The sequence below is a fragment of the Macrobrachium nipponense genome, chromosome 29 (assembly GCF_015104395.2).
Source record: "Macrobrachium nipponense isolate FS-2020 chromosome 29, ASM1510439v2, whole genome shotgun sequence".
NCBI lineage: Eukaryota > Metazoa > Arthropoda > Malacostraca > Decapoda > Palaemonidae > Macrobrachium > Macrobrachium nipponense.
Window position 1 is genome coordinate 30,174,747 of NC_061092.1, and position 25,378 is coordinate 30,200,124.

The following is a 25,378-nucleotide window of genomic DNA, read 5'->3' on the forward strand; positions in this document are numbered from 1 at the left end:
ATCATGAAACATGGCTTTATGAAAACAAAGAAAAACTCAACACTGAGAAAACTAAAGGATAGTTAACACCCAACTAAACAAGCTTTTGTGGTAATGAAACATTAAAAGGCAAAGTGAAAATGACCAATGTATAGACAGCTTTCCTGAAAATACAGTCTAGAAACACTAAAGTTATGCAAAAGTCTACATAATTTTAAATGAGGTCAGCAAACAGTAAATAATGTCATCTCCCAAACTAGAACTTGGACATATGAGAAGTGAAGCCGTCCATAGGGAATATATTTACCAATTAATGCTATTCGACGTAGTTTCTCTCTTAGTAGTATTCCTGTCTCCATATCCTGTCTAAATTTCCTAACTTACTAATAAATAATGAAAAATTCTAATGGTAGCTGAAAATGATAAAATCAAACTCGTCATGATTATGAAGCCATTATGAGAGCATGAAACCATTATGAGGGGGAAAATTGTGCTTAATACTTTACGAATAACTGAAAATCAATTGGTGTTAGTTTGCAAATTACCTGGCAATTAAAACTGATTATGATTAAATGGAAATGTATAAAAATTTTGCAGGTTTTGTTAGCCCTGGTGTCCATCCATGTTACACCAAAGTACATACATAGAGAAAAATATCTTGAAAAGTAATTCTAAACAGAATATCATAAAATTCTTTCCCAGGAAAAACAAAGCAAGCATGACAAGAAATGGTGTTAATTTCATTTCACACTTTAATGTTAGCAAAAACAAAAATTAAAAAGTCATGTTTTCAAACTTAAAAATAAACTTGACACACAAGCATTCAGTAAAATATGTCCTCCACCCCTAAAAAAAGGTCCACTTCACAAGTATTACACCAGAGTTTGTTAGTTAACAAACCTTGATAACCATCCTGTCCTCTACCACCACCTCCACCAACACCACCACCTAGTATACAAAAAAAAGTGGTAAACAATGTACGGTAATCTGATACTATTTTCATTACTTCATATAAATCAGTCAAGCTTTTCCTATATATTTATAATATTAATAGTCTTATATATATTATTATATATATAATATATATATATATATATATACAGGTGGGTCCCAGCTAGATTGGTCTGTGAAACCCAGAGTATAGTTTATGAAAAGAAAATAGATAAATCAAGCCACAATTGAATACAGTGCCACGACCCGAATTGTGAGGAATGCAAAACTGACAAAACAAACATCCTTGAAAATGCAGAGAGCCTTTTGGTAGACTATGTTCTATGTTTTTCCCTCCGGTGACAAAATGAACAGGCGTTCCAGAGAGCCCACTCTTGAGCACGCTACATAAAACTGCCCGTGAGAAAAGCAAGGTTGCTCCAAGTTGATGCCAGCCACTCAGAGACTGTCCCTGGGCTTTACTGATAGTCATGGCAAAAGCCAACCTGACTGGGAACTGAAGGCGCTTGAAACTGAAATGGAAAAGAAAGAAAAGAGAAAGCTCCTTTCTCTGACTCTCTTTCTGTCTGCAAACATCACAGTCTCTTTCACTCTTCTTCTCACTAATACCAACTCTCTGTCTCTCTGTTTCCAAACAACCACTCTTCTCTGTCTGTCTGTCTCTCTCTCCCACTCTCACTTTTTCCATCTTTCTCCTACCTAACACCCCCTCAACTCTCTTCCTTCCCCTCTCGCTCCTTTCTCTTAGGTAACTAAGTCTACGGGCATAGCCAGCCCCGTTTCACGGGCAGAACCAGCTCTGTTTCTCACCCTTTGGAGGGGGGAGGGAGTAGAAATTTTGGGAGCCCGGGCTCCCAAACGTAGGTCTCGACCTTCCCGGGGTGGGAACCCATTTCCGTTCCGAATCTCAGTCCTGTCAGACTGACGGCCCGGGCGCCCATACCAATCATACATACATACATACATACACACATTGCCAAATATATAAGATATATAGGTATATATGATATAATGATAACTATAAGAAATAATAGTAGATAGAGTAGCATAAAAACAAAGAAGAGAGAATAACCAAAGTACAGTGAAAATAACGAGAAAGAGAAAGAGAGAGAGAGAATTGAGCTTTGGTGCGAGTCAGAATTTGATCAACAAGCCTAGATGTAACAAAACCTTAGTGTCAGGAAGTTGAACCATAACATCGCAATTAAAATCTTACGACCGTCATAAAATATTTGACCTGTGACCTCGCACCAGACTTACTCAGTTACTATCAAGAATGCAGCTCCGCCTCCAGGAGGAAGGTATTAGCATGTTAAATTATTGACTCTGCCTGGAAGAGGAGGAATTAACATGTTAACCCCACCTAAAAGGGGATGGGGAAAGATAAGGGAAATATCTGTCCCATGAATCAAGAATCCAGTTGGGCGGAGAACTAGAACCTACACCGGTTTAGAAGGTTGGGCTGAATTCAAACCCAGGGTGGCTGAATTTCAGAACGCCAGAAGAAGACAGAGAGGAGCGGCAACTGTCGTACAGTGAAGAAGCAAGAACTATGCTGGTGGTCCAAACCAATGTCTCACTTTATAAACTTTGTAGTTGTAACTTGTATTCTTTGCAACAGTGAAGAAAGAAACTCTGCCGTTCGTCTCATTTAAACTTCTCCTGAGAGACTAAGCCTATTAAGATTACTAATCCAAAACTAACATTAAGAAGAAGCATAAAGTTGAACATAGAACCAGACTGAAGAACTAATCATTCAGAAGAAAGAAGCAGGTGAGCAAACATACACTCGAACACACTACTTTAAGAAGGGCACAACATAAAAGTGGTGGCAGTGGTGGGATCCAGGAGACGTAACGTGCAGTGAAGATAGTTAAATAAATACACATTTCGAGTTACAACAGTGGTACCAATCGACAAACAAAACGCCAGAGGAAGACAGAGAGGACCGGCAGCCGTCGTACAGTGAAGAAGTCTGTACTCCAGTAATTTTCATTGAATATCTAGCTGCTCACCTACTGCTTTCATATTTTAGCTAGTCCTGGTCTATTAGTTGTTTCTGTTTGGTTTTACATATATTTATGCTTCTTTTGAGATGAATGTATATGTTGGTAAAAGATGCAGTCCTGAACTAAGACAAAGGCCGTAGCTTTACACATAAAAATTTCTCCCAATTTTAGAGAGCCTTGCTACTGTGTGGCTGCTTCAGTCACACCAACAGAATGAGGGTACATGTGGAATAGAGGATGGGACAGCCAGTGGGACAGGGAGCATTTTCTTAAAATATCAGACTGGTGGGACTATGATTAGTTCCACAAGGAATGTAGAAACTTATGATCAATGGGTTATAACAAACTTTTTCATACAAACCTATCAATTTTACTAACCTACACAAGCAGGTTATGTAAAAGTAAGTTTGTTGTGACACAAACATCTGTTTCCTTGTCATAACAGTTAATTTCAAAGACCAAATGAAATATTAGACATTGCTAATTCAAAAGATGAACTTCTTTCAAGAAATTTATATTACTGTAAATCAAGACAAATTTACAACATGAAAAGAACTCACAACACAAGATGTTATTAAAGGTGTTTAAACTTGCTATACTTTATGTCTGAATTAACAATACAGAACAGTAACTACCTCTCCTACACCTAATCCTACATATAAGACATGAAAGGCAAGAAAGGGAAGAATTTACAGTAATCCTGAGTCAACATCATGAAACATGGCTTTATGAAAAAGAAAAACTCAATACAGACAGAACTAAGGATAGTTAACACCTTACTAGACTGTGAATTTGGGTGGAGGTTTGAGATAATGTGACAGTAAAAGTCAGCTTTCCCGTGATTACAGTACTAGGAAAACTAAAACTGTACTATGTTCCATACAGGAGAAAATGATAAGGTGGACTGCCAACTAGATCAATTTCAATGAGGTCAGTAAACTTAATAATGATGTCTCCCAAACATGGAACTTGGACATATGAAAAGTGAAACAATCCATAGGGAATAGATTTACCAATTAATGCTAGGACTTTAAATCATTCCGGCCACCTTCATTACAGTCTATTTGACTATGTATCTTTCTTAGCAGTATTCCGGTCCACATTCTGTCTACATATCCTAACTAATTCATAAAATATGATAAATTTTTAATACGAATAGCTGAAAACGTAAAAATCAAGCTCATGATACGTATGAAGCCATTATGAAAGAAAATTGTATTTTAATGCTTTTTGAGTAACTTGAAATTAATGTTTTCAGGAGTGTTAGTTTGCAAATTACCTGGCAAATTAATCTGATTATGGTTCAATGGAAATTTCAAAAATTTTGCAGGAGTCATTACTACTGGTGTGCATGTTACACCAAAGACCAAAATATGACCTACATAGAGAAAACAAATATCTTGAAAGTTAATTCTTCACAGAATGTCAGTATATTTTTCCTAAAGAAAAACAAAGCATGCATGACAAGAAATGGGGTTAGATTTAATTTCACACTTGTTAGCAAAATCAAAACTTAAATGTTTTCAAACTTTTGAGGATATCTTGACAATCTTCGCCTTCTGTCCTTTCCCTTTTTCCCCACTCCCCCAAAAGTAGTCCACCTCACAAGTATTAAATAACACCAGAGTTTGTTAGTTAACAAACCTTGATGACCATCTTGTCCTCTACCACCACCACCACCACCACCACCACCACCACCACCACCACCACCTGGCATACAAAAAAGAAGTGGTAAATAATGTAATCCTTATAATATTTTCATGACTTCATATGAGCCAAGTCAAGCTTTTCTTTCCATAGAACATTTATCCCTGGCGCTTTTTTGACTGACACTAGTTATACATTAAAGTTTTATGATGTAGATAATCCACTGAAAATTTAATAATACAGTGTAACTAAAGAAAAGTTATACTGTACTGGATACAACTTCCCATGAAATGCTTTTCAGAACTTTAATATTTATAACGTCATTTTTTGGTAATTTACTTTAAAAGGATATACCTTTTTTTGTGCTGTCACCTTCTTGACCTATACTATTTACGCTAGCTATATGTATACCTTTTTTCTTTTGTGCTTTCATTTTCTTGTCTTTTTTGAGAGTAGCTTTCCTAGACTTTTCTGATGTTGCTACAAGTGACTCCAGACAGTCCCTGGTTATTGGCAGAGGTTCCGTTCTTAGCTTGGTGCTGACGAGCGAAAACCACCATTAATCGAAAATTGGTGGTTTATGGTCCTTACGGCACCAAGTTTCAGTTAACAGCGCCTCTGTTAGGAATGTTATGGGGCCGTAACTCTCTTATCGGCACCTAATGGTGCTGATAACCGAAACGTGGCGCATTATGGCACCATAAGTTGCCGATTTTATGGCTCTAGACAAGCCGCATACAACTGGATCGCCATTAACAGAGTCCGCCCATAACCAGGGACTGCTTGTACGAATTCATTTCTGTATTTCTTGTTCTTTATTATACAGTCCAGGCAGCCCCCGGGTTACAACGGGTTCGGCTTATGACGTTCCGAGGTTAAGGCGCTTTTCAATTATATTCATTATTCATCAGAAATTATTTCCAGGGTTACGACGCCTACGACGCTCATCTGGCACAAGAAATATGACACCAAAAATGCAAAATAATCAATTTAGAAGGTTTTTTTGATGAAAAATGCAATAAGGATGCAGTTTACATAGTTTTGAATGCACCCAAAGCATTAATATTAAGGTTTTCTTAGGATTTTTGATGATGTTCCTGCTTACGACGATTTTCGGGTTACAACGCGTCTCAAGAACGGAACCCCCATCGTAACCTGGGGACTGCCTGTTCTTATAATTAAAGTGAACAGGTACATGCAATCGTTTATCCGAAATTCTAAAAACTGAAAAAATTTTATGGAGAGTAGAGCGTCAATTTATAAGGATGGTAGTTTGGCGTGCTAATGGCTGACCTGAGTCATTTGGGTGTGTGGTGCTTATCAAATAATTTTTCTTACTAAATCCCAAGAACTGTCCTTAAGAATCCAGAGTTTAAAAGGGAGAAAAATATATATATATAAATATATATCATTGAATGTACATCTTCCCAAGCTTGCCTCTCTCTCTCTCAGGAAAACATACTGCTAATTCGAATCTCTTTAACCTGTAAGTTTTGGGGAGAGAGAGAGAGAGAGAGAGAGAGAGAGAGAGAGAGAGAGAGAGACGAGAGACCAGAGAGGAGAGATGAGAGAGACCTTACAGCCTTACCTTACAGACCTTACAGTTCGTTCGGGTTGCCCCAGGTCCCTCAGTGTGAGGCGCCTCTAATGTCTACCAGAGAGTTGCTAGTACATCTTCCGGTATATTTTGCATCTTCCAATCTTGGATGGTCTGGGATGCAGTTTAGATATTTGTCGAGCTTATTCTTAAACACATCTACGCTCACTCCTGATATATTCCTCAGATGAGCTGGCAACGCATTGAATAGACGCTGCATTATCGATGCTGGTGCGTAGTGGATTAATGTCCTGTGTGCTTTCCTTATTTTTCCTAGTATAGTTTTGGGCACTATTAATCTACCTCTGCTTGCTCTTTCTGATATTTTTAGTTCCATGATATTTTCTGTTATTCCTTCTATCTGTTTCCATGCCTGAATTATCATGTAGCGTTCTCTTCTCCTTTCTAGACTATATAATTTTAAGGATTGTAGTCTTTCCCAGTAGTCTAGGTCCTTAACTTCTTCTATTCTAGCTGTAAAGGACCTTTGTACACTCTCTATTTGTGCAATATCCTTTTGATAGTGTGGGTACCATATCATATTGCAATATTCAAGTGGACTACGAACATATGTTTTATAAAGCATAATCATGTGTTCAGCTTTTCTTGTTTTGAAGTGCCGTAACAACATTCCCATTTTTGCTTTACATTTTGCCAACAGAATTGTCTATTTGATCATTGCATAACATGTTCCTATTCATCATCACACCAAGGTCTTTAACTGCTTCCTTATTTGTGATTGTCTCATTATTAGGTCCCCTATATGCATATAGCTTTCCTTCTCTGTCTCCATAATTTATTGATTCAAATTTATCAGAGTTAAATACCATCCTATTTACCTCTGCCCAATCATATACTTTGTTAAGGTCTCTTTGTAGAGCGTTCCTATCTTCATCACAAGTTAATTTCTCTACTTATTCTTGTGTCATCAGCGAAACTACTCACTACCGAATCCTTAACATTACTGTCTATGTCTTCAATCATAATAACAAACAATATTGCAGCTAGCACCGTACCTTGTGGCACACCGGATATTACCTTGGTTTCTTCCGATTTCTCATCGTTTGCAATAACTATCTGTTTTTCTGTTGTGTAAAAATTCTTTTAACCATCTTCCTACTTTATCTACGATATTGTGTTTTCTAATTTTCTTTGCTAATATATTATGGTCTACTTTGTCAAAAGCTTTTGCAAAGTCTAGATAAACCACATCTGTTTCATTTCCGCTTTTCATATTTTTGAATATGTTCTCACGGTGGACTAACAGTTGGGTTTGTGTACTTTTTCCGGGTACGAAACCGTGTTGTCCTTTATTAAACAAATTATTTTTTATTAAATGTTTCATAATATTTTTCTTCATTACCCTTTCATACACTTTCATAATATGTGATGTTAGACTCACAGGCCTATAATTACTTGCCTCTAGTCTTGATCCACTTTTGAAAGTAGGGGTGATATATGCTAATTTGTGCTCATCATAAATCTTGCCTGTATCTACACTTTGTCTTAATAATATTGCAAGTGGCTTTGCGATAGAATGAACTACTTTCTTTAACAAAATAGCAGGGACTCCATCCGGCCCTGCAGCAGCTCCATTTTTAATTTCATTAATTGCCTGCACAATATCAGCTTCATTAATTTTTATGTCAGCTAAATATTCACTATTTTCTTCCCTTACTTCTATATCATTATCTTCATTATCTATTCTAGGGGTGAATTCTCTCATATCGTTCTGCCAGTATGTTGCAAATTTCCTTTTTTTCATTCGTTAATCTCCTTCAATTCTCAGAGGGCCTATTTCTATTCTTCTTTTATTCATCTTCTTCGCATATGAGTATAATAGTTTGTTTTGCTTGATATTTAATAGGGTTTTTTCTTCCAAGTCCCGTTTTTCATTTTCTTTTGATTGTATAATCTTTTGTTCTGCATTTTCTATCTTACTTTTTAGTTCTATAACTTTCTATGCATTTTTTTCTTTTGCAAGACCTTTTTTCCACTTTCTGATTTTCTGGAACAAGATCCTTCTGTCTCTTGGTATGCATGAATGATGTTTACTTTTCTTCTTCGGTATATATTTTTCCACTATTTTCTCCAATATTTAATATAATATCTCCGTATTTACCCTTATGTCATCACTTACGAAAATGTTATCCCAATGTTTAATTCTTCATTAAATTTCTGACCATTTTATAATTTTACTGTAGAAGTTGTATTTTCCATATCCTTCCCACTTTTTCATTTCTTGCTTATCTCTATTTTCACTTGCTTTGGAATGAACTGTTAATTCTATGACATTATGGTCTGAAATACTCGCATTATAAACTATTATTTCTTTAACATAATTCATCTCGTTCACAAATACTAGGTCTAAAGTATTTTCCTTTCTTGTTGGCAGGTGATTTATTTGTTGAATGTTGTATTCTAGTAGCATATCTAATAGCTTTTCAAATTGCCTCTTATCTTCTGCACTACTATTACTCTCTTTTTTATATGTATAAGTACAACCACAATCTCCTATTCGTTCTTTCCATTCTACGAAAGGAAAGTTGAAGTCACCAGATAGGAGGAATAGTCCAGTCCTTGTGATTTCTACATATATCATCCAATTTTTCAATTATTAAGTCAAACTCTTTAGTATTAGGAGGTCTATATATTACTATGTTCATCAATTTTTCAGATTCAAATTCTACCGCTATTAGTTTCACATTCTGAGTTACTATATTTCTCATATATTTTTCCTTGTTTTTTGTCTTTCCCATATATTGCGGTTCCCCCTTGATTCCTATTTTTTCTATCTGATCTATAAGTTTGGAACCCTTTTATTTGATCATCCTTCCCAGTCTCTTGGGAATACCAGGTTTCACTTATATTCATTATATCTATTTTCTTTTCATTTTGGGTTAGTTTCTTCTAAGTACTCTATTTTTCTTTTTGAGTTACTCGTAACTAAACCCTGCGCATTCATCACTATGATGGTTTGCGTGTTTTCCTCCTTCATTTAATACTGGTAGTAATAAGGATTTTCCATGTCTCTTTCCTGTTCTGGTATGTTGTTCTTTTTTTCATTTCCAGAAATTCTGACATTAAAAAATCCAACTTTTCCATAATATTTGATCTTCCTTCATCATAATTATTCATTTTGTGTCTGAATCTGCAACTTTTCTCCGTTTCTGCAATATCCTCTTGCATAATAAATACAGTTATTATCTCTTGAGTAGAATTTCGGAGCTGATGCTTTGAAATTTTTTGCTGACACCTCTGCATATCTCATTGGTGGTTTGCTTTTCTCTTTTACCTGATATTCTTGATTTCTCTCTTTATTTGTTTCTTTCTTATTTTGGATTTTATTACTTGGTTGGTTATTTATTTGATTATGATTCATGGCTACAGGGTGCATATATTTGACATTTTTTGTCGAACTTACATCCTTTTCCTTCTTTTAGGTTTTTACATATTTTGGATGCAGATCTCTGCAATCATCCCCATATCCATCTAAGTATGCACATTTACCATATATTTCATAGTTTTGACATATCTTAGGATGTTTGTAGTAACATCTTTCTCCAAATCTGCAATTCCCTCTTTTCAAAAGGTTGCAGATTTTGTCTTTCTTGTCTATTTTTTCCTCTTTCCCGTCATTGTGTAGATCTGGGTAGAGCCTCTTCGGGATTTGCTTTTCTGTTGTCATATCGTAATTTATTTCTTCGTAGGTATGCTGCTTTATTGCCTCATATGTAGTATCAATGAGTATCTCTGCATCCATACTTTTATCTTGTTCTTTGTTTTCCTTATTTTTTTCTGTCATTTCATTTTTGTTACTTCTCTTCCGTTTTCCTCTTCTTCTTTTTCTTCTTCTTCTTCCTCTTCCTCTTCTTCTTCATCCTCAACTATTTGTACATTCAATCTTGATTTAATAACATTGTCTATCCATGATAGACATGTTGAACAAAAAATTCTTGTATCTTTTCTCAAATCTTGTATTACCTCAGCACACTGTGGATGGGTCGGAATGTTGCATGCAGCACATTTTCTGATTAGGTTTTGTGGATTGACTATGCTATACCAAACCTTACACAGTTTGCATGCTTTTGGCATTCTTTTTCCTAATGCATCAATTAGGATATTCACAAGATTCACCTTATTCATTTTCTTTGTCGGAATATGTTGGTTTATGTATATTTTCTTTATGAGTCTCTTGACCACTTGGATTTTATTTGGAACTTCTTCAATTATTTTCAAGATGTTTTCATTAGATTTGTTCCAGTTTGAAGGATTATATCCTTCTAATATATCTATGATGCTTTTGTATCTTTTTGGTTAGGACTGTTGCTGATTTCATAGATGAGAAATGCCAGTTCCCTTCCTGCTACCTCATCGTATTGCGAATCTGCTAAACACGCCAAATTACGCCACCTCTTCCCGCAGTTGGAAATTACTGCCATCTTGTTCTGATTCATAGTATTACACTTGATAAACTAACTTAGAAGACGCTTTATCCTACTATTTTCACACTAATCTTATCACCGATAGTTCACGAACACTTCTAGATATTTCTCAAATTCTAGTCGTATGTTAAACTTGTGATATCTGTTGATTAATCTGACTTCACGCGGGTACGTCTCACCAAGCAAGAGAGAGAGAGAGAGAGAGAGAGAGAGAGAGAGAGAGAGAGAGAGAGAGAGAGAGAGAGAGAGAGAGAGAGTGTTCATAGTTTTAAAAAAAGTGCAGCACCGGTAATAGTACGTCTTTAGGGGAAAAAATTAAAAAAAAATTGTTGTGAGACACATGGACTATGAGGGTTGTGACCAGTAGGTTAACAGAAATGGATTAACAATCCTCGAGAGATTTAAGAGACACGTTTGTTTTGAAGGTATGTCAATGCAGCGTTAGTAAATATCTGGGGGGGATTGCTTTTGCCACAGTGGTGACATTTGATTTTGCTCTTGACCCCACAGTTCCAAAATCCAAAGAATTCCAAAAGCCAAAACACATCTGGCACCAAGGATTTCGGATAAAGGATTGTGTACCTGTACCGTATTATACCCATCTTTGATATGCTGTTACATGAACTTACCCATACACAAAGGCATTTGAAAACTACTGCTTACATATTAGGGGACAACTGTAAATAAATTTAATTGGTTAAAAAGGAACTTCATCACAGAGCAAAAATGTTTACTCCCAAGGGAAAGCATTTCCATTATCAAGTAACAAAAGAGCATCAACATAAAAAAACATCTATGCAAGTACCTAACTATTCAAGTGTAGCACAATGTTACCTAACTATTCAAGTGTAGCACAATGTTACCAGTGAATGAATCTAAAATTTGGATCAGATAAAAAATCGAACATTCACACACACACAAGGTAGGCTTCCAATTTTTGCCAATTTTTAAATTTACATGGTACCTCTATCAAAATATCTTGAGTTAATTTGCTTGTTTCAGATTAACTCCCAAATTTAAATTAGTACAAATAAAGTTTTAGTACGTATAGACACCAACAAAGTAAAAAAGTCCTATTTAATTCAAACTTTCATTACACTGTATAAACTTATGTGCTAGTGAATCATGTACGTATAGTGTGCTTGTAGAAAAATACACAGGTCAAAAATCACTTGAAAGCAGGAACAAGCCATACTTTAGCAAAGGGAAAAAATGCTTGGTTAGAATCTTCAACTAAAATTCAAGACCACGAGACCACGAATGAATACCATAACTGAACATATACAAACCATGATGCTCATTACCAATGCACTCTCTTCCTGTTACTCAAGGTGAAATGAACATTTTTAAAAGCATCTGACATGCTACAACATAATGCAAAATCAAAGTGCAGTTCAATCTCCAACATAAAATAATTATATATTGGGCTTATAGAAACTCATAAGAAATAAGCCAAACTTTTTCCAAGTCACCTGTCATTCACTTGTTAGGGAAAAGCCAATTAAAAATTTCACACATTTATCTGTTCACATTTGTAATGAAGAAAATGACTACACGTGGAAACAAAAATGGATGCTGCACTCAATATAAACTCTCTAATAATTTTCAAAGATATGAGATAAGCTACTGATTAACAGGGGGATGGGGGAGGGAAGCGTGGTTAGAATCTGCACCACAAGGGTAAAAACTAACAAAGCAGTCAAAATCAAAGTGCAGTTCAATCTCCAACATAAAATAATTATATATTGGGTTTATATATAGAAATAAGCCAAACTCTTTCCAAGTCACCTGTCACTTGTTAGGGAAAAGCCAATTAAAAATTTCACACATTTATCTGTTCACATTTGTAATGAAGAAAATCACTACACGTGAAAACAAAAATGGATGCTGCACTCAATATAAACTCTCTAATCATTTTCGAGATAAGCTACTAAAGATATTAAGCTAAGGGGCTATGATTAACAGGGAGAGGAAAGCATAGTTACAATCTGCACCACAGGGGTAAAAACTAACAAAGCAGTCATGACTAAACAAACCTTGATGCTCATGACTACTGCCACGACCTCCTGTATTTCAAGGTGAAATAAACTTTGAACACCTTCTACACTAAAGAAAAAACTTTATAACATAAACGTTAACATAAAATTTAAGAAGCAAATGATCAACCACCTTCACAAAATAAAGAAACATTATTGGACTATGCGATACAGTAACAGAGATATAACAAAAACAAATAAAGAGTCAGTCAACCAACCTTGGTATTCATGACCACCCCCTCGACCTCCTGTTATCAAGACAAAAACATCCTTAGTGCACATTTACAATTTAATCCAATTTTGTAATATCAATAAAAATCAAAAACCTAACAAGCACAAAGTCTACATAAATGGGAAAAATGGTATTGTTATGATACAATAAAGTTTTATGCATACTTACCTGGCAGGTATATATATAGCTTATCCTCTTGACGCACTGGCAGAATTTCAAAACTCGCGGCAACCGCTAGTACACTGGTAGTTCAGGTGATGGCCACCCCGCTCCCGTGGCGCTGGTACTTGGAACTATTCCGTTTTCCTCAGATTTTCTCTGAACCCTGTCTCCTGAGGGGAGGAGTGGGAATTTAATTATATATACCTGCCAGGTAAGTATGCATAAAACTTTATTGTATCATAACAATACCATTTTTATGCATGACACTTACCTGGCAGGTATATATATAGCTGATTGACACATTTGGAGGTGGGTCATAGACAGCAACATCGTCATAATTCAAAAATTTTACCAAAAATTTTTAGAACTATGTATTATGTTCCTTACCTGCTAAGGGTAGCTGACTTCGTAGGTCCTGCCTCTTAGCCTGCTAAACCTTAGTAGCTCTCAACTAGGACGTGACCTGTTTGTTGAGAAAGCTAACAATAAGGCCTGACAACTGGACGTGACCAATTCGTTGACAGAGAACCCTAGCCCTCATTCACCACGGGCATTCATGCTATGAAAGTTAGTCACCTGAACCACACACACATATAATACACACTAATCACCAGACTGAGTTGGTCTTTAACCTCCTCAGACAACCATAAAAACACTATAAAACCTAATTAAAATAAAACCTAGCATGTTATTAGGTTATGGGGTGGAAACTCCTTTGCCCAGTACTGTACCTGAGGATACATACGGGCCTAACGTTTGACAATTATCAAAAGTTGTCTTCACGTCTCTAAGGTAATGCGAGGCAAACACAGAGTTTGTCCTCCAATACGTTGAATCTATAATGTCCTTGAGGGCTAAATTTTTTCTGAATGCTAAGGACGTAGCTACTGCTCTCACCTCATGAGCTTTAACTTTAATTACACCGAAGCATTCTTCTTGACAAAGCAAATGAGCATCTTTAATGACTTCTCTTACAAAGAAAGCCATTGCGTTTTTAGACATAGGTCTAGTAGGATCTTTAACAGAGCACCACAGAGAACCTGAAGTTCCCCTAATGCCTCTTGTTCTTTCTACGTAAAACCGTAAGGCTCTTACTGGGCAAAGAACCCTTTCTTGCTCTTGACCTACCAGATTCAGCCAGTCCTTCAATCTCAAATGATCTTGGCCATGGATGCGAAGGATTCTCATTCTTTGCTAAGAACTCCTGTTGAAACGAGCAAACTGCTTTGTTGTGTTTCCAACCTATTTGCTTGTCAATAGCTTGCAGCTCGCTAATCCTTTTAGCTGTAGCTAAAGCTACTAAGAAAATAGTTTTCTTAGTTAGTTCTCGCAACGGTGCACTGCCCATAGGTTCGAACTTATCCGTCTCCAAGAATTTGAGAACGACGTCCAAATTCCAAGAAGGGGTTCTGCACCGTCGATCCTTCTTTGTATCAAACGATCTGAGGAGATCTCTAAGATCTGCGTCATTGGACAGGTTTAAACCTCTGTGTCTAAACACTGCAGACAACATACACTTATAGCCTTTAATCGTCTTGGATTAGCCCAAACCTAGTTCTTTCTTCAGGTATAGCAGGAAATCTGCAATCTGAGTCACAGAGGTACTGGATGAAGAAATCTTCCGATTCTTGCACCATCTACGAAGTTGTCCCACTTCGCCTGGTACACTTGATAGTCGATGTCTTCGTGCTCTTGCCACTGCCTTCGCTGCTTCTCTAGAAAACCCCCTCGCTCTGACAAGTCTTTCGATAGTCTGAACGCAGTCAGACCCAGAGCGAGGGTTGTTCTTGTGGAACCTGTCGAAGTGGGGTTGTTTGAGAAGATCTACTCTCGTGGGTAGACTTCTCGGGGAATCTACTGTCCATTCCAGTACCTCTGTGAACCAACAGTTTGGGCCGGCCAGTATGGGGCTATCAGGGTGAGCCGTTGTTCCTCGACTTTCCCTGAATTTCTTCATTACCTTTCCTAAAATCTTGAACGGGGGAAAAGCGTACGCATCTAGCCCCGTCCAATCTAGTAGGAAGGCATCGACTGCGACTGCAAGAGGGTCCGGGATCGGAGAACAGTAGTTCGGTAACCTCTTCGTCGCCGCGGTAGCGAAAAGATCCACTACTGGAGTGCCCCAAAGCTTCCACAGTCTCTGGCATACTTGACGATGCAACATCCACTCCGTGAGAGCACTTGTCCGTCCCTGCTCAACAGATCCGCCCTGACGTTCTTCTCTCCCTGAATGAACCTGGTGAGCAGGGTGACGTTTTCTTTCTGCGACCAAAGAAGAATCTCCTTCGCCAGGTTGCAAAGAGACAACGAGTGAGTTCCTCCTTGTTTCCGTATATACGCCAGAGCTGTGGTATTGTCCGCGTTGATCTGCACTACTTTTCCGCTGATCCACGGTCTGAACGCTTTCATAGCCAAGAAGATCGCCATCAGTTCCTTCCTGTTTAGTGCCATGCCTTTTCTTCTTCGCTCCAAAGGCCTGACTCCTCCCGAGGGCCCAGCGTCGCTCCCCAGCCTGCGTCTGACGCGTCGGAAAATAATATCCGGTCTGGGTTCTTCTGCTGGAGTGAAGTACCCTCTGACAACCTCTCCGGCACTAGCCACCACTTTAGTTCCTCCTTTATCTTTGGAGGAATTGGAAAACCGGAAGGAATCTGGTTGCGATCTTCTTGGCCAGACTTCGTTCAGAAAGAACTGTAAGGGCCTCATGTGAAGTCTCCCTAGTGAATGAACCGCTCTAGCGAAGAGAGTGTCCCCAGCAGGCTCATCCACTCTCTCGCTGAGCATTGGTCTTTCAATAGGAATTCTTCCACTTTCCGTATACACATGGTCTGCCTTTCGGGTGACGGAAAAGCCCGAAAAGTCACTGAGGATATCCGAATCCCCAAATAAACTATTTCCTGAGATGGGATCAGTCGTGACTTTTCCAGGTTCACCATCAGACCCAGCTGCTGGGTTAAATCCAATGTTACATTCGTGTCCTCCAGACATTGCTGTTTTGATTGTGCTCTTATGAGCCAATCGTCGAGGTAGAGAGATACTCTGACTCCTGCCAAATGAAGCCACTTCGCCACATTCGTCATCATTCTTGTAAAAATTGAGGCGCCGTGCACAGCCCGAACAAACCAGGCTTTGAATTGATAAATCCTTCCCTGGATTACGAATCTCAGATATTTCCTGGACCTTGGATGAATTGGAATATGGAAGTACGCATCCTGAAGGTCCAGTGTTACCATCCAGTCGCCTGGTCGTACCGCTGCCAGTACTGAATCGTTCGTCTCCATCGTAAACTTGGTCTTTTCTACGAACAAGTTTAGCTGGCTTACGTCCAGTACCGGCCTCCAACCTCCTGATGATTTCGGTACTAGAAACAGACGGTTGTAAAAACCTGGGGATTCGCAATCCAGAACCGGTTCTATTGCCCCTTTTTCCATCATGGTGACGACCTGATGCCAAAGAGCCTCTCTCTTCTCTAAATCGATGTAGTGAGCCCCTAGGGCTCTCGGAGCTGTAGCGAGAGGTGGTTTCTTGAGAAAGGGGATCTTGTACCCTTCCTTCGCTACCTTTACGGACCAAGGATCCGCTCCTTTGTTTTGCCAGACTTCCCAGAAGTCCAAAAGTCTGGCCCCTACACAAGTCTGGAGGACTTTTGATTCATTGTTTCGTTGAAGTTTTAGCACCTCTTTTGGCTGGAACTCTTTTCCCTCTAAATGCTGGTCGGGAGAAAGTCCTACCCCGAAAGGGCTGCTGTGCTGTCTTCGTATCTTTCGTAGTCTTCTTCATGACCTTAGAAGGTAAATACTTCCTCACAGATGACGTAAGAAGATCTTGGGTAGCCTTCTGAGTGAGGGAGAGAGATATGTCCTTAATGATCTCTTGAGGGAAGAGCTGTCCTGACAGGGGAGAGAACATCAACTCCGACTTTTCGCGTTCGACACTCCTTTAGCAGCGAACGAGCATAAGAGATGTCTTTTCTTCAAGACGCCTGCTGTGAATATTGAAGCCAATTCATTAGTTCCATCTCTCAAGGCTTTATCTATACAGGACATGATGCTTCTCGACAACTCGGATACTGACGACTCTTCCATCTCCGAAGTCCGAGCCAGGGCCCCCAACGACCAGTCAAGAAAATTAAATACCTCAAAAGTCCTAAAGATACCTTTGAGTAAATGGTCGAACTCCGAAGAAGTCCACACACTTTGGCTGAATGCAAAGCATGTCTACGGGAGCTATCACTATGTTGGAAAAGTCTCCCTGGGAGGAGGCAAGGTACTCCCAGGCCAAGACTTTCCCCCGTAGCATACCAAACACCAGACTTCGAAGCCAACTTGGCCGGAGGAAAAACAAAAGAAGTCTTGCCCGACTCTTTCTTCTCCTTCAACCACTCATTTACTCGTTGAAGGGCTTTCTTGGCCGAAATGGACAAAGTCATTTTCAAAAACGACGATTTCTTGGCTTTCTTCGTCTTTGAAAATTGCGACAAAGGCGTGGCGGGCCTGAAGGTTGAAAATCTCCTTCAAACAGAGAAAGAAGGCACTCTGTTAGCCTCTTGTAATCCGAAGAAGGCGCTTCCGTCTTGTCCTCTTCCGTACTCTCCGCAAACTCTTCCTCCTGCGAAGAAATATCTTGAAAACCAAGATCCTGCTGATTCTCCCAATCAGAGTCCTTATGCAGCTGCTGTTTAGAAAGTGACTGTCGGACTGACTCCCTACAAAACTCCTCTCTTCCTTGTCGAGACAATGTTTTGACTTGCTGCCGCCTGCGTCCTGCGTCCTCCTGAACGTATGCGTCCACGCTGCGTCCATCACTTCTCCTCTTTTGCGTCCTGCGTCCTGAACTTCGTCCTTCTTACAGGACGCACTGCGTCCTGGATCGCGTTGTACGTCCTGCGTCCTCTTGGAGGACTTAACCGGGAGAGACGAGTCCTTACGTCTAACCGAAGGTTGTTCGGGCTTCTCCCATGATTGCACAATTACTGCCAATCTCTGCTGCATATCCTTCCCGCAGCACCTCCTTCGTCCCCGCCTCCTTACGAGACTCCTGATGATGAGGAGATCGAGGACGCACCGGGCTCACACGAGGCGGCGAGCGAACTTCCAGCCGACGTGAAATCCTCTTCCTTTTGATAGGGATCATCTCTTCATCCTCCGATGAAAAAATCTCAGGGCTACTCCACCCTTCCTGGTCGAAAGCCCTTTCCTCCTGTGAGAGGACGGACAGTATGACCTCTTGAGAGGACGCGATACCTCCGTGAATCGTCTGTCTCCTTCCCGAGGCCGAACTATCCGAAGAGTAACGGCACTTCCCAGTATGCCTTTTCTATGGCGTACTGCAGCAGCCTGGGACGTCTCAACAGGACTGCCTGAAGGGACGCCTGATCGCATGTCAACCCTCTCGCCTCCCTTCGACTGTCGACATGCCTTCTCCCTTGGGTCTGGGAGCTTGCAGAGGTCTAGGTCTAGGAGCACGAGAGAGACGATCAGACGCCCCACCCCCTCACAACACTGTCACCAAACACTTCCACTTTGGTCCGTTAACCGTTTAATTTGGTCTCCCATGGACGCAAGGGCAGCGAACACTTTCACTATTTGTGGATCCGTAGTATCCTCAGATACAGCAACTGGAGCAGGAGAAACCTGGGGAAAAGGTGCTACATCTACATGTGCATGAGCTGGAGAAGACACATGCAAGGAATCATCCAAAGGTTTACTCGAAGATCCTCCCGATCTTTCACTCCTAGATACAGATCTTCTAACCCGATCTTTTTCCAACTCTCCACATACTTCATAAGAGCCTTCCACTCTTTCTCATTCAGACTGACATTCATTACACCTATTGTCCCACGTACATACAAACTCACGACACTTCTTACAAATAGTATGTGGATCTACCGATGATTTCGGCAGTCTCACCTTACACCCTTCTTTCACACAAACTCTAAACATACTTCCTGAATCAGACATACTAGACAAATTCAAAACAATTGCGATTGCCACTCAATAACTTCCTGAATACGATACCAATATCCAAAAGTCAGATACGAGCAGGAAATTCCAACAGAGAACCAACAACGATGTTGCCGGTTCGGGCTGGCAGAGAAAATCTGAGGAAAACGGGAATAGTTCCAAGTACCAGCGCCACGGGAGCGGGGTGGCCATCACCTGAACTACCAGTGTACTAGCGGTTGCCGCGAGTTTTGAAATTCTGCCAGTGCGTCAAGAGGATAAGCTATAATATATACTGCAGGTAAGTGTCATGCATAAAAATAACATTTAATGTTATGAGACATTGGGATATATAAACAGAGAAATAACACAACCAAAAACTTCCCTGCCAACCAACCTTGGTGTTCATGACCACCCCCTCGACCTCCTGTTATTAAGATAAGATAAACATTCTTAGTGTATTTCCCATACAACATAAATCAGTGTTCATCAAGTATACATATCTAACAGAAATGAGACCAATATAAAGGAAACTGATCAAATTTTTGGATATATGAACAACACAACCATAGAAAACCAACCAACCTTGGTGCTCATAGCCACCACCACCACCACCTCCACCTCCACCACCTCTACCTCCTGTATATGTAGTATGAAAAATTATAATAGATCTAGAACTGTACATCGTTTTCAATGTATGTATTACGTTTTTAAAAATCTAATACGTACTACAGTATTTAAAAATCAAAATTTATATTTCATAAATATAACCTGAAAAGGGACTTCAGGATATGGATCCTAAAATATATGGTCATTCCCATTTGTCAACATAGAGATTCAAAATTGATTTAAAATTCTGAACCTGTTCTAACTAGCTAGACCAATTACATTAAATAAATGGAGAGAAAAAAAGTGAATTAAAAGAGACACAAACCTACACGTACAATGATTAAAGAGACTGCGACTAAGAGAAAACATTACAAAAAAACTATCATCCACTATAAAGTGGTTAATCCAAGTACTCTAAGATAGATACTGTCTGAAAGTTTAGTGGCTACTAACAGGCAAATTATTATTCTTTTCATCAAATAGCAATATGATTTACATTTCCAATAAAAATGGAAATCTCTGGATGTGTGAGACTCCAACACATCTCCAAATCTTAAAACTTTTTAGAAGGATTAAAAAACGGCACGTGAGTTTGCACATCATATATACTGTATAATGTTAAACCACTTCCCATTTTACTTAAACCAAGTCATACACTGTAACACAGGGTAAATAAGATTTGTTAAGCAAAGACTGAAAACCCATTTGAAAACAAGATCATAAATTTTTCTAGGTATGATCTCAATTGCTAAAAGGGCATGGATAATGGTACAACAATGAAATCACTGTACAAGCGGTCCCTGGGTTACGACGGGTCCAGCTTACGACGCTTTTTCTTAAATATTCATTGAAAAATCCGCCCTGGGTTACGACGCTTGTTCCGAGGTTACGACGCTGACGCTTCCGACGCTCCGAGTTTACGACACTTTTAAAAAATGCATACTATGATAAGAATCCTTTAAAGTTTAGCACAGTCTCTCTCTCTCTCTCATCTCTCTCTCTCTCATCTCTCTCGTCTCTCTCGCTCGTCCTCCTCTCCTCATCTCTCTCTCTCTCTCTTTGTATTTTCCGACAAAAATAATCACTAATTAGTGTATTTTGATGTTTATTTTCATGACTAAATACATTTTTATAATACAAAAATGATTTACTAATTTTCAAATATTAATTTTGATTAATACTGTATTAGTAAGTTTAATAAGTTGAAATGATATCACATAATAAAAATAATAATTCTCTCTCTCTCTCTCTCTCTATAAAGATGTATGTTTTTGTATGATAAATAAATGATTTACTAGTTTTCAAATCAAATAATTAAATTAATTTATTACAGCAATAATAATTCAATTCATTAAAGAAAAATACCAACAGTGAATTAGTAAGATTTTTAGCTTATATTTAAAAAAATTATGGAAGAATGAGGAAATCCCAGTCTTCTCTCAGTAACCTTCCTCGAGATCCAGGTACTAAAACTGTCAGATATATCAAGTTCTGTGACAGCCAGGAGGGGGAAGAGCTGCAGTGTTGCAATCACCTTGGTCCTGAAATTCCCCCATCGCCCCCATCACCTCTCTCTCTCTCTCTCTCCTCTCTCTCTCTCTCTCTACCTCTCTCTCTCTCTCTCTTTTACTGAGACTCGAGATTTTTTATGTACTTGTACTATTTGTTTTTAATACTTTCAAATAATAATAATAATAATAACTGTAATTACAAAATTCATATGTGATAGTATTTTAAAGAAATACAATACGTACTAATCTATCCATGTCACTTTTAATTAAGGTTAACTCTCTCTCTCTCTCTCTCTCTTTTGCCACACAAGATAATAATGTGTCATAGTGGTAACTCCCTCCCTCTCTTTCGCTGGAAGCGTTATAAGTATTTTTTGAGAGAACAGAGAGAGATACTCTCTCTCTCTCTCTCTCTCTCTCTCTCTCTCTCTCTCTCTCTCTCTCTCTCTCTCTCTCTCTCTCTGAGATGAAAGAATTTTTATGGTACTAGTATGTAAAATGTTTATTGATAATTTCAGTTATTTAATAATAATAATAATAATAATAATAATAATAATAATAATAATAATAATAAAACTTTAATTACAAAATTCATAATGGTCGTATTTTAAAGAGATGAAAATGACCTTTCCATTTCACTTGTAAGGATAATTCCTCTTTCTTACTAAGATGAGAGAATTTTCATAGAAGATGCACGTGTTTATTATATTTTCAAATAATAATAATAATAGAAGTAGTAATAATACGATAACTAATTTCAAAAGAAAATTCTTCCCTTTGTCTTTTTCTGTATCAATTTCCCTACCTCAACTCCAGTGACACTCTGAGCTTAACAATGCCATACAATGGTCAACGAATTTAATGGTTTTATGTAATCTCTCTCTCTCTCTCTCTCTCTCTCTCTCTCTCTCTCTCTCTCTCTCTCTCTCTCTCTTACTGAGATGAGATCATTTTCATGGACATGTATGTAATAAGTTTATCATTAATATTTTCCAATAATAATACTATTAACTGTAAGTACAAAATTCATATCTGAGTATTTTAAATACAATAATCATTCCATTTCTCTCTTTTAAATACTGTAAGGACAACTCTCTCTCTCCACAAGATACTTGTCATACATTTGGTGTTTCTATTTCTTCCTTTTATCTCTTTCGCTCTCAGCAAAAGAATTGATAGACAGACAAACATAATTGCACAGTCCTCTTTTTCTCTCTTCTCTGGAGAAATATATGTATTTATGGGAGGGGGAAAAAGTTGCCTACAGACGTTCATTTCAATGTATTGAAACCGTAAAGAGTTTATCTCTCTCTCTCTCTCTCTCTCTCTCTCTCTCTCTCTCTCTCTCTCTCTCTCTCTCTCTCTCTCTCTCTATCTCTCTCTCTCTCTCTCTCTCTCTCTCTCTCTCTCTCTCTCTCTTGTATTTTAATGAAAATATACAGTAATTTGTGAATACACAATGTTGCACATGAAAAAAAGTAAATTAATGATAATTTTAGAGATACGGCCCTAAGAAAAATTGCAAATTAGTGAAATTTTCCCTTTGAACATGTTTTCAAGAACGTCGTTCCGGCTTACGACGATTCTCGGGTTACGACGCATCTTAAGAACGGAACCCCCTTCGTAACCCGGGGACTGCCTGTATATCTACAAATCTTGTTGATTTGAGAAAAAACCTTGAAGAATATTAAGAGCTAGATGGCAGATTACTGAAAAAAATAACCCACAGGATATTGCAGACTTTTGTACGAATAAATAATGAAAGGGAAATGGAGACCTTGACCATGTCCTATACAACACCCCTGGGAGCATAATACAAAAGTGACAGCTATACTCCTCCTGGCTGGAGATGAAATGAGATGAAAACTGTGGAAGTGAAGTACAATTAAGACATGAGTGGTGGAATTTTGAAGAGGCCTTTTGCATCTTAGGGCACTGGAAGTGACGAAGATGATGAAACTTATTTAAATATGGGTCTCCCTAATTCCTAATACAGCATAAGAATGGTGTCAAGTGGAGAACAACACACCACCAAAATGGAATATTCTAAATTCATGGACAACTGCACTGTGGCTCTGTATGCAGTTTTGGGAAAAAGCAGTCTGAACATGTACCTGTCAATCAGTGATAGTGCATTCACACCAAAAGGGAGTGATGAACCTCCGATATCAGCATTCACACCAAAAAGGAGTGATGGACCTATGATACCAGCAAAATATTATCTCTAAGAACAAAACACTGGTCTTAAAGCATGACCCCATCCTGGTCATTATGATATCTGTTCTTTATGTATTGTTTACATGAAACCACATACCCTTGATCAACAGAAACATACTTAAGTTACAATTTATGAATCTTTATAGATAGTATAGTAAGAAATTAAAAAATCACCTCAAGATCAAATGTACATCAAGTGACACCACTCCCTTACCTCCATCAGATCGCTGTGTCCAAGAGGGCATCTCTGGTGGTGGAGGTTCCAACTCATTTGCACGCCCTCCTCGATCTGGTACACGGCCGATAACAACCTAAAACATAAAAATTAACAATAAAACACTCAAAATGGGAATGCACTTGGGTATCAGACAAAACTCAAACTCTTCCTTCAAGAGATAACAGTCAGTGACAATTCTATTTTTCTTAAATATGCTAGTCATGCCCAAAAATAGGACAATATTTACTAAAAACATTTCTGTTTTTCTCAAGCAGTCCTGGCACATTTGTAAATAAAGAAATGGGTATTTGAAAAACAAGGCTTCATTCTTTCTTTACCTTATTTAGTGGAGTTTTTGTCCGCTTCCTAACAGATGCATTGCTTGTCTTCTCTAAGACAGCTAAATCTTCTCGTGCAGCTAGCATGTCACCCAGCGATACATCTGGTTCCTCTTTCATAGGATCCCGTTTGGTCCTGAAAGCCTTTGCCAAATCATTTTCCCTTTGCTTTGCCTTGTCAGACCACTGTTTGGAAGACAAGGATTCTTTACTGCATTATGGCAATTAAATATTATTTCTTCAAATGAAACATACCTAGGTATATATGAAACTATATTAGTGCAAACCATCAACAACTGCTACATACATGAAACTCCTGATGTCAATAAAATAAAAATGGCAGGTGCATATTTGCTTACCTGGAAAGACTGTATTGTTACATCCAACCTTTTGATCATCATCTCCCTCCTCATTGTGTACTCTTTGTGCAATTCTTGTTGCATTTGATCTAACAAAGCCCACTGCTTATCTGACAGCACACCATTAAACAAAGGTTTGCCAATCAAAGATGGATGGGCCTTACTCTTGACATCATTCACCTGCAAAATAATCCATTCAATCAATTTTACTTCCTTAGACAATCAGTATCATCAAGTTTTCATACACTAGGCATGAATGTTCTAACATAGGCTTTAGATAGTTTAGCCAGGGTTGAAATGAAGTTTTTGTCTAGTATGTGGAAACTCTTCAAAACTTACTACATAATGGGGTGTGGCAATGAGTTTGTTTATGTAGGAAATACAAGAACTTGAGGCATTAGCTGCTAGAGAAATATCAATCCTTCAGTGTGATCATATGTCTAGTTGTTTGGGGAATTGGTTCCAGACCCAAAATCTACTACAATGAAAATTCGCAAACATCAGTACAAATTGTGTAATGTGGAACACTTCATCTGATATGGTATTCTTCCACTACACTAGAGATCAGCCAGCACACTCCTTGCAGGAGTCAGGACTGCATATCCTACCCTCACAGAGCAAACAAAACTGATGAGGTTGCATGGTCAAGCTGGCCATCAGTGACAGCACCCCTACTCATATTTTGCACACCTTTTATTGCTCAATCACACTTTTTTAGGGGAAGGGAACATCCACTGCTAACGCAACTAAATACACCAAACATCCAGTACAGGGGCTTCAACACTGCAACTGGGAAAGAGCACAGCAAACATTTTGTCCAACTAGTGCCAAGGAAAATGGGTTGGCTTCTGGCAGGTGAATGGGCAACTCATGCTGCTTACAAACCTATCACTAAGTACCATATATACTCGCGTATCATGCGACTTTTGAAGCCCTAATATTGGAGATGATTTTAAGGGGGTCGCATCTTACACGAGATATAAAATTTGAGTATGTAATAATCATATATTAGTATCGTATGATAAAATACATAGTGGCTATGCATCTTTTCCATGGATCTTTTAAAGAGTTATGTTTTACTTCACTGCATCCAATAATATTATATGTATTTTCATTTTACTATTTGT

At 38.4% G+C, this 25,378-nt stretch overlaps 1 protein-coding gene across 1 annotated transcript in view; it reads right to left on the reverse strand.

The window, feature by feature from the left end:
• LOC135206220 (protein FAM98A-like) overlaps nucleotides 1-25,378 on the reverse strand; it is a gene marked incomplete in the record, with an annotated part of 85,545 nt that overhangs the window by 4,629 nt on the left and 55,538 nt on the right. Inside the window, 6 exon segments of the mRNA XM_064237569.1 lie at nucleotides 12,883-12,912; nucleotides 19,398-19,427; nucleotides 19,586-19,639; nucleotides 23,552-23,648; nucleotides 23,893-24,078; nucleotides 24,252-24,431. Of these exon segments, the coding sequence (XP_064093639.1) occupies nucleotides 12,883-12,912; nucleotides 19,398-19,427; nucleotides 19,586-19,639; nucleotides 23,552-23,648; nucleotides 23,893-24,078; nucleotides 24,252-24,431 (577 nt within the window).